This window comes from Oncorhynchus mykiss, chromosome 11, assembly GCF_057628025.1.
Source record: "Oncorhynchus mykiss isolate SJ-2025 chromosome 11, ASM5762802v1, whole genome shotgun sequence".
NCBI lineage: Eukaryota > Metazoa > Chordata > Actinopteri > Salmoniformes > Salmonidae > Oncorhynchus > Oncorhynchus mykiss.
The window spans coordinates 12,363,871-12,374,143 of record NC_143032.1 but is presented as its reverse complement, the minus strand read 5'-3'; the positions used below and the strand labels follow the sequence as shown (position 1 = coordinate 12,374,143).

General features: G+C 43.4%; 1 protein-coding gene across 49 annotated transcripts in view; it reads right to left on the bottom strand.

Annotated features, from left to right (window-relative positions):
* The window catches only part of LOC110535277 (aspartyl/asparaginyl beta-hydroxylase), a 51,769-nt gene that overhangs the window by 2,391 nt on the left and 39,105 nt on the right, over positions 1 to 10,273 (bottom strand). For 19 of the 49 annotated variants that reach the window (XM_090189414.1, XM_090189401.1, XM_090189405.1 and 16 more), the window contains 16 exons: positions 9,403 to 9,444; positions 7,025 to 7,057; positions 6,911 to 6,943; positions 6,720 to 6,755; positions 6,492 to 6,587; positions 6,223 to 6,357; positions 4,142 to 4,227; positions 3,940 to 4,026; positions 3,589 to 3,739; positions 3,190 to 3,326; positions 2,868 to 2,966; positions 2,169 to 2,258; positions 1,807 to 1,944; positions 942 to 1,077; positions 695 to 786; positions 192 to 325 (listed from right to left, as the gene is read on the bottom strand). In XM_090189414.1, the coding sequence (XP_090045540.1) occupies positions 192 to 325; positions 695 to 786; positions 942 to 1,077; positions 1,807 to 1,944; positions 2,169 to 2,258; positions 2,868 to 2,966; positions 3,190 to 3,326; positions 3,589 to 3,739; positions 3,940 to 4,026; positions 4,142 to 4,227; positions 6,223 to 6,357; positions 6,492 to 6,587; positions 6,720 to 6,755; positions 6,911 to 6,943; positions 7,025 to 7,057; positions 9,403 to 9,444 (1,525 nt within the window). Of the gene's footprint in view, positions 1 to 191; positions 326 to 694; positions 787 to 941; positions 1,078 to 1,806; positions 1,945 to 2,168; positions 2,259 to 2,867; positions 2,967 to 3,189; positions 3,327 to 3,588; positions 3,740 to 3,939; positions 4,027 to 4,141; positions 4,228 to 6,222; positions 6,379 to 6,491; positions 6,588 to 6,719; positions 6,756 to 6,910; positions 6,944 to 7,024; positions 7,058 to 9,402; positions 9,445 to 10,273 lie in introns of all 49 variants that reach the window. The other 30 variants (XM_090189398.1, XM_090189407.1, XM_036934879.2 and 27 more) reach the window with 3 other exon arrangements.

Genomic DNA, 10,273 nt, shown 5'->3' with positions numbered 1-10,273 from the left:
GATGCAAAGACTTACAGTCCACAAGATCAGACAAGATAACGTTAAAGACATTTTGCAGCAATACTTAGTCTTGAGTGATATTAGGTACTGAGCACTCCTATGGTAAGTCTCACACTGTACCAAAAACGAACAAGTGGGTGATGTTATTAGATGTAAAAAGGCTTGATGTTGATGGCAGTGGAAGGTGTTACCTGGTATCGTTGGTGCACCTGATCTTGCAGCCCGTCTTGGGGATGACCAGGCCCAGGTGCATGCGCAGGCGACAGTTGGTGGGCCCCGTGTGGGGCCAGACGTGAGTACCAGGCTGCATCACCGAGAACTTGATCTGGAGCCCAGAGAGACAGAGCGAGAGCGGGGCGGTCATACACCCAGAGAAAGTGAACACATCTGAATTTAAAGTATTAAAATTAAGTATGTTTAAAAAAATAATTTCACTTTTATTTTTTTTAAGCAACCTATTAGCTCAAAGGCACGTTGGCCAACCACATTCACAAAATACAAACATTTCCTATTTTTGCAACAGAAATTGAAAGAAATTGCAGTGAGTGCAGCATAGTGCCTTTATAACTCCATCCATCTCCAGTAGGAGCCTGCAGGGCCAGACTGTCTGTCCATCCCCTGCTCTACAGCAGTGCTGGCTGGCGTGATGCCTAATAGTTGGCATGTTATTCACGTCTGCGGAGGGGTGACCTACCTGTCCTCTCTTGCAGCCTGTAGCCTCTGGGTAGCGCTCCAACAGGCCACAGGTCTTTGGAACACTGCGGCAGGACTCCCCTGCCTTCTTGCCTGCATGACCAGGAGAGAGAAACAAGGAAATAGAGGCCAGGTTCAGACACCACTAACCCCTAATCCTAAGGCACTTTTTTATTTCAATTAAGTTCAGTGTATTTGTACGATAGGAACTTGCCAGGTGCTAGTTGTGATGGGTTTGATTGCTTTACCTTGCTGCCAGAGGGTGAACTGGCCCCACTCCCCTTTTTCTCTGAGGTTCTCCTCCTCTGGAACAAAGAGGCCAGTGGTTTTATCCATCACAGACTGGGCCTCGTCCCTGATGATCCTCCAGTTCCTCTCCAGGGTCTGTTCCATAAACAGAGTTAGGACACGTTACTATATTTCTACGGTCTTCCCCAGGTACAGCAAAGGGGATACATGGTCAGCTTTATGCCCGTTCAAAACGCAAACGAAGAAGAAAGCTACTTTAAGACGCAGGCAGCCCTCTATATTCAATCAATCAAATATATTTTATAAAGACCTTTTTAAGCAGTTGTCCATAAAGTGCTATACAGAATCCCAGCCTAAAATCCCAAAGAGCAAGCAATGCAGAAGCACACAGCTAGCAAAAACTCCCTTGAAAGGCAGGAACCTAGGAAGAAACCTAGAGAGGAACCAGGCTCCGAGGGGTGGCCAGTCCTCTTCTGGCTGTGCCAGGTGGAGATTATAAGATTACATTAGGGAAAGGGGGATACCTAGTCAGTTGTATAACAATGCATTCAACAGAAATGTGTCTTCCGCATTTAACCCAACCCCTCTGAATCAGAGAGGTGTGGGGGGGGAGATGCCATAATCGACATCCAGGTCTTCAGGGCCCGGGGAACAGTGGGTTAACTGCCTTGCTCAGGGGAAGAACGACCATTAAAGCCAGATCGTTCTTCAGATGTCCCTGCCCACGCTGTCACAGAAGTGATCAATGGAACAGAGAGGAAGTAATCGCTCTAGGCTTTATTGAACTCTGTGACATTGATCAATCAACTAGCAGAGAGAAAAGACAACCAGCTGAGACATTATCACGTCTACCATCATCAGTACCTTGACTAGATCCATATATCCAGTGTCCTTGGGCGTCCACCATGGCTGGGCTTTGAGACCGTCCACATTATAAAGAGATCGCTGCCATACGGAGGCAAAGTGACCTCTCTGGTGCCCTCTCTCATACCACTTGTAGGCCTGAGAAAGGAGAAGACCATGGTGCATGTAGTATTCAAAAACCAACACATTGGAACTCACACACAGTATTTTCAAATGCTCTGTTATTTCTTATTGTCAGAAGAAAAAGAGTAATCACAAGAAGTCATACTGTTACCATACAAAGTGAAGTTACTCTAGTGAATACTGCTGGTGTTGAGTCAGTATTGGTGTAAGCTTAGTGTCTGAGTTTGATCTTAACTCACACTGTCGTCTCCCATTCTCTGTAAAGCGTCTCCGAGGTGGAAGTAAAACCTGCCGTCGTCTGTGCCAGGGTCTCCTGATTCCAAACCATCCTGCAGTGCAGAGAGAGGGGGTTCAGTGCAGAGAGAGGGGGTTCAGTGCAGAGAGAAGGGGTTCAGTGCAGAGAGAAGGGGTTCCGTGCAGAGAGAAGGGGTTCCGTGCAGAGAGGGGGGGGGGGGGGGGGGGGGGTTCAGTGCAGAGAGGGGGGGGGTTCAGTGCAGAGGGGGGGGTTCAGTGCAGAGGGGGGGGGGGGTTCAGTGCAGAGAGGGGGGGGGTTCAGTGCAGAGAGGGGGGTTCAGTGCAGAGGGGGGGGGGGGGGGTTCAGTGCAGAGGGGGGGGTTCAGTGCAGAGAGGGGGGGGGGTTCAGTGCAGAGAGGGGGGGGGTTCAGTGCAGAGAGGGGGGGGGTCAGTGCAGAGGGGGGGGGGGTTCAGTGCAGAGGGGGGGGGTTCAGTGCAGAGATGGGGGGGTTCAGTGCAGAGATGGGGGGTTCAGTGCAGAGATGGGGGGTTCAGTGCAGAGATGGGGGGTTCAGTGCAGAGAGGGGGGGTTCAGTGCAGAGAGGGGGGGTTCAGTGCAGAGAGAGGGGGTTCAGAATCAGAAGAGTGGTTTGAATCTGTGTGATCATGATTCATGTATTATTTATAAAACACACAGTACTTACCCTGAGGAATGGGATGCTCTCTGCGATCTTGTTTTCTGATTTGAGGATGAAGCCGTAATGGACTTTAGCAAAGCCGTCACTTGGTGCAGTGGCCAACACCTACCGGGGAAACATCATTCAAAATCAATTGTTAATCAAACAATAACACTCATTGAAGCTTCCCTACTGAAAGTGGCCACATTTAATTTACTTGTAATCTTGCAAATTACGATCACATTTCAATTGTGTTTGCTGAAGCACAGACATGGGTGAAAAAGTGCAACACAATAGCAATCCATTTTCTACACATTGTTTCACCAATATGGTGACGTCTTTGGCGCACCTCCTCGTAGACCCTCTTGGCACTGTTGTTGTCTCCGATGAGCAGGTGGGCCACGCCCAGATCGTTCTTCAGGGCCATGTCCTCAGGGAAGATCTGTACCAGTTTCTCCAACGTGGCCAAGGCACCCCTCATACGACCTACACCAGAGAGAGAGAGGATTGGGAGTCACCCTATGTACAACCAGACTCCCCAGAAATCTCAGTTATAAAAAATATATAATCAATTAAATCTACATGAGAAAGACAACCACTACAACCCCTTTTCTATTCATCTGAGTCCAAATTGGTATTCAAACTAAGTACACAGGAGAAATGGACAACATAATATCCTCTCTCCCTTCAAAAATATGTGTTTGTGTGCGCGCGTGGTCACTCCAGCATGCTGGGACCTGTGTATTACCGAGGAACTGCTGACGCTCAGCCCGTTTCTTCAGTGTGGCCTTGATGAGGTCAGGTGTGGCGTTGGGCAGCTCTGACGCCTCCTTGTATGTGCCGATGGCCTTCTGCAGCATGTCGTTGCTGAGCATCTTCTCTGCCAGGCCATCCTCAGCCTGAACTCACATAGCACACACACAATGAGCCCTACAACATTTCAGGTATTTTCACTATTTGTACATGGGTGCAATTTGTTTATGCTCATAGTATACAGTATTTAAGTGTTTTGTTAAAGTGTAAAACACTAAGTGTTAAACGGTTACAAATTGTTTGACCAGTTCAAAATAAACCAGGAAAATTGAGACGTCGTTCTCACCAGGGCTTTCCCATAGCGACATCTGGGACTCTGAGGATACTGCAGCACTAGAGTTTCAAAAGCCCGGACAGCCTCTTCCACTTTCCCCTGGGTGGTGAAACAAGACAACAGATCAGCATTGATTCAGCCATTTACTTTCAAGATAATAACATGTTCATTAAAAACCTTGCACAGGCTTATAAAGAGGACAACACCAGACTACCTTTTTACGTAACTTCTCAGCAGCGTCAATCTCCGTCTTGATCGTTTTCTCAAATTTATTCAGGAGTTTGGGCTTCTTCTTTTTGGCTGAAACGAAGAACAGAACCTCACTGAGGGGTTGGTTGGATCATTCCAACCAACCATTCCAACCAGGGGCGGCAGGTAGCCTAGTGGTTAGAGCGTTGGGCCAGTAACCGAAAGGTTGCTAGATCAAATCACCGAGCTGACAAGGTAAAAATCTCTTGTTCTGTCCCTGAACAAGGCTGTTAACCCACTGTTCCTAGGCCATCATTGAAAATAAGAATTTGTTCTTAACTGCCTTGCCTAGTTAAATAAAGGTTAAACAAAACAAATGTGTGTGTGGCTGCAACCTCAGCATGTGACTATTGTATGCAGTTTCTCAGTGAAAATGGCAGAGCACACTGTAATCACGGTTATTTTCTACTCTGAAGTCACTTCCTCATTGTGACTCATTTCAATGACATCAGTATTCACAATTAAACGACTGACACAGCGTAATGTCGACAGAGGACAATAACTACAGTACGGATGTGAACAACCCTCCTGCAGAGCTTCGGCGTGTGCACGATTTTGCTACACTTAAACACCCGATTCAGTATATCAAGGTCCCCGAGGAGGAGAATTAGTAGGTGCGTCAGTAGCGGTGGAACAAAACCCTAGCTCTCCAGGAGGGTCGACCACCCATTGCTATCTTGCTTCTGTAAAGCTCCGCCATAAAAATATAGATAAAATAAGCTATTTCCTTTTTCTTTAAGCTTATCCTTGGGCTGGTCCTCAGCATTTTCTGAAAGATATACAAAGGGAAGAAAATGACAGCTAGACAAATTAATGCTAGCAACATACTGTGGCAGCACAAATAACAGATATTGATTAAAGACTTTCAGATCCATGTAACTAAAATATGGTCTAAAAAAACATTACAAGATTTTCAATAGTTCTTATAAAGAAAGACACATTTAAGCCCCAAGAACAGATCTGGTTTAAAAAGCATAATGATTTTCTTGGAAAAAAACAAAGTTTTATATAAAGGATTATATTGAGAATAAACTGGTAAACACAGTAAAGTAAACAATAACGCCAACAGCAGCAAACCAATGATTTATATATAGTATACACTAGATGACTGTGCTGAAGCCTCCATCTTGGCACTCCCCTACCATGAAATGCATTTATTAATGTCTACATTGGTTTTTGCCATGTTTATTTTATTACAGACACCCTACTTTTAAATTATATTATGTGAGCTAAACATAAAAATTATATATGTAAATAATAAAACATTTTCCTCAAAGTATATTTTTTTGAAAGTTCTAATATTACGGTACCCACTTCACCCAAAACAAAAAATACATGTCATTTTGTCCTTGAAACATTTAATAGAAATAATGTAGAATTCCATTCATTCTTAAGGTCATTCTTGCTTGTTCTGGGGACGGCCAATATGGCCGACCGGTGCCTTCAAAGTCTCTCACTGACCAATACATAGCATTACAAACACTCTGCAATAATAGACACTTGACATTGTAGAGGTCGGTTTTTTCATGACATTGGATAGGCCAGGGATCTGGGGGGCTTTTTAAAGTGCACTCCACACTTCATCTTCAGACCAGTGGGTTTTTTCCCTACTGCTGTGTAGGCAGGGTTCCTCACACCACAACATTGTCCTTGCAGTTAATGACCACAAGAGGGTACTGAAGGGCCGGTTTATCAGTCAAGGCTTATTTAAGAGGAACTGTGTGACTGATACCTAGTCATGTAGTGATACACGTCTATTGAACATCTTACAGCCAACTCATTAAATGTCAACAGCTGCTGCAGCAGCTATGGGAACCACCCCAAAAAAAACATCCGCCACAAATGTTTACTGAGAATAAAGCGTGAACGTGTGTGTTGTTGGTGTGCCGACGTTCTGAATCTCAGCTACAATCCACACGTACAGGTGAGCAGGTACACTGCACTTACAGTAAGAAATCAACACTATTCACAGGAGCTCTAAGTGAGAATGTTCCTTTAAAAAGCAATGGTTTGAGACTATGGTATAACACGTGTTATACTCCTAACCTTTCAGTTCTGGAACAAATTCAGCTTCCAGTTCCGGAACAGATTCCACCTCTGGTTCCACGTCAGCCTCCGGTTCCGGAACAGATTCCACCTCTGGTTCCACGTCAGCCTCCGGTTCTGGGACTGATTCAGCCTCTGCATTGTATCGCAGTTGTACTAAAGATTAGATTTCAGTGCCATATGTAAGATTGGGGACTTATCTAAGATATTCCATTGGTGTGTGTTGTGTGTGAGACAGAGTGTGTGTGTTTGTGTGTGCATGCATGCACCTGTTTCCTTTGTCTCCGGGGAGCCTGGTTGGTTGTTGTAGGAGCCTGGTTGGTTGTTGTAGGAGCCTGGTTGGTTGTTGTATTGCTTTGACTCTTCTGCAAGACAAGCAAATAAAACAGGTCACAAATACACTAAGTAGACACAGACCATTCACAACGTCTAATAAACACACTATCACCAATGGTCATATTGAAACGTTTAAATGTAGAATCAGTACTGTAGCTTACCTACTGTCTGCTGTGGCTGTGCCTTCTCAACCAATTCTGAAAATATACATCCACTGTTTATTTAGTGCAAAAAATATCTGCTTAGTATTCAGTGCAAGGTTACAGTTAAGACCAGTTAACCAAGGAGAAGGCAAGGAAGGAGAGTAGAAGAGTATTTGGCCAATGAATAATCAAAACATTCTGAATCTCACCTCCTTTCGTGTCAATGGCATTGTTTTCATCCTCTAAAAAATACATGCAAAACAGACTCATGTAAGTATGAATGAGTTAAAGACACATGGTAAATTAAATGAAGAGATACTAACCATAAGGATGTGTTGCTTCATCTCTACTATCATCTAAGGAGAGACAGGACAGAACATTTAAAAACGTTAACTATCATGCTAAAACACAGAGCAGCTTATAAGGGTACCGGTACGATAAGTAGTAGGGATGTAACGACTCTGGATTCAAAATGTTTAAGATGCAATCGTATCGGTCCCACTGACCCCAAACCGATCCAAATGTAGTGGTCAGAAAATCGACTCAAACGTTACTAAAATGTTTTGCTTATATTACTTTCCGCCTACCTGAAAATGAGTCATCTTTTGTGACAACTGGTGCATCCTCTCCTTCAGAGTGGAACTAAGCATGTAACTGTGTTGAGTGTCATTGATCTACATGTCATTTTGCATGCTGAACAGCCCTAGGCCAGGGTTCCACAACTGTGTTGAGTGTCATTGATCTACATGTCTTTTTGCATGCTGAACAGCCCTAGGCCAGGGTTCCACAACTGTGTTGAGTGTCATTGATCTACATGTCTTTTTGCATGCTGAACAGCCCTAGGCCAGGGTTCCACAACTGGCGGCCTGTGGTTTTCTTTGGCCCCCCCAAGTTCTGAGCAAAAAATAATCCTAAATATATACAGTACCAGACAGAAGTGGACACACCTACTCATTGCAGTGTTTTTCTTTTTGATTCTTTTCTACATTGTAGAATAATAGTGGAGACATCAAAATGATTCAAAAACACATTTGGAAACATGTAGTAACCAACAAAAAAAAATATATTTTATATTTGAGATTCTTCAAGTTGGTTGAGAGAATGCCAAGAGTGTGGAAAGCTGTCATCGAGACAAAGGGTGTCGACTTTGAAGAATCTCAAATATAAAATATTTTGATTTGTTTAACACTTTTTTTTGGTTACTACATGATTCCAAAAGTATACACCCTTTGCCTCGATGACAGCTTTCCACACTCTTGGCATTCTCTCAACCAGCTTCATGAGGTAGTTGTTTCAATTAACAGTTGTGCCCTGTTAAAAGTTAATTTGTGAAATTTCTTTCCTTCTTAATGCATTTCAGCCAATCAATTGTGTTGTGACAAGGTAGTGGTGGTATACAGAAAATGGCCCTATTTGGTAAAATACCTAGTCCATATTATGGCAAGAACAGCTCAAATAAGCAAAGAGAAACGACAGTACATCATTACTTTAAGACATGAAGGTCAGTCAATATGGAAAATGTCAAGAACTTTGAAAGTTTCTTCAAGAGCAGTCAAAAAAACCATCAAGCTCTATGATGAAAGTGGCTCTCATGAGGACCGCCACAGGAAAGGAAGACAAAGAGTTACCTCTGCTGCAGAGGATAAGTTCATTAGAGAGTTAACCGCCTCAGAAAACGCAGCCCAAATAAATGCTTCACGGAGTTTAAGTAAGACACATCTCAACATCAACTGTTCAGAGAAGACTGCGTGTGAGTCAAGAAATGCAAGCAATGGACATTAGACTGGTGGAAAACGATTATTTGGTCCAAATGTGATATTTTTGATTCTAACTGCCGTGTCTTTGTGAGACGCAGAGTAGGTGACTGGATGATCTCTGCATGTGTGGTTGAGACCGTGAAGCATGGAGGAGATGGTATGATGGTGCTTTGCTGGGGACACTATCGCGGTTTCTTTTGAATTCAAGGCACACTTAACCAGCATGGCTACCACAGCATTCTGCAGCAATACGCCATCCCATCTGCTTTGCACTTAGTGGGACTATAATTTATTTTTCAAAAGGACAATGACCCAAAATATACCTCCAGGCTGAGTAAGGGCTATTTGACCAAGGAGTGTTGCATCTGATGACCTAATTTGAATCTCAAATATATTATGATTTGTTTAACATTTTTTTGGTTACTACATGATTCAATATGTGTTATTTCATAGTTGATGTCTTCACTATTATTCTACAATGTAGAAAATAGTAAAAATAAAGAAAAACTTTTGAATGAGTAGGTGTGTCCAAACTTTTGACTGGTACTGTATCTAATAATCTTAAAAACGGGAGAGATGCATCTCTAATGAATATATATATATATTTATTGAACCTTTATATAACTAGGCCAGTTAATAATACATTCTTATTTAGGCCTACCCAAGCCAAACCCGGATGACGCTGGGCCAATTGTGCGCCGCCCTACGGGACTGCCAATCTCGGCCGGATGTGATACAGCCTGGATTTGAACCAGGAACTGTAGTGACGCCTCTTGCACTGAGATGCAGTGACTTAGACCGCTGCGCCACTCGGTTACAGTACAAGTATGTAAGAGCCTATTTTGTGATTTATTATAACATGTTGTGCAAGCCATTGCTATGACATAGCATGTGACTTATAATTGTTCTTGTCACATTTCATTAAGAGGAGATGTAAAACATACCTGGGATAAAATCATCCGATATCGGAGGGAGAGGGACAGCAGCTGAAATGACATTGACATGAAGCTTGAGGAAGAGAGAATAAATACTGAAACTTGGAAGGCAGTCACACCATTCTGTACAGCAGAAGCTTTTTAACTAGGGTTAAACTGAGCTTGATGGCATTTCAAACTAAGCCGGTTTGCAGTTATGTGCTTTAGCCTATTGCTGTTGTGGCCATTGACCGGTACAGTATGCTTTTATTGGCAGGTAGTGGGCCAATCCAGGGCTTTCCCATTATTACTTTTCCCAGGCGGGTCGCATCAGTTTGTACATTTGCCAGAAACGCTCCTGCTACCTTTTCGGGTGGTTCTCAAGGCCCCCAAAGCAACATCCAGGGCCTAGTTAAGAAACATTTTCTATGGGAATAGGAGAGGAAGCACTGGGCCAAGCAGGTTACTGGTCCTGCCATTGCTTTGACCTCTCCAGCCCTTTCAGAAGGATGAGCCATCACAGTAGGGTTCAAAGGTATGGTATTAAATGAATGGAGCCTAGCAATTGCCTCATCTTTCCAAAGGTATTATCATAACCTGTGCGGCAGAGCAATCTCAATACAAAAAATAAATACATGTTACGATAAGATCTCTGAATCTGAATAGCAGCTTTTTATTGAATTCCAAATCAGGATGATAAGAACGAGTTACACGAAATAATGGATAAAGAGGCTGGTGACGATTTAGTATCCATCCAAAACGGATCGGGACAAGGGTTCTTCTATGGGTTCATACTTAGAGGGCTTGCAGAGATAAGACAGCCAAAGTTGAAATTCGTCTAATTTTTTACTGATCAACGGATGTGTAATGTCTTCTTCGGGCATTTGATCCGTCTCTGTGT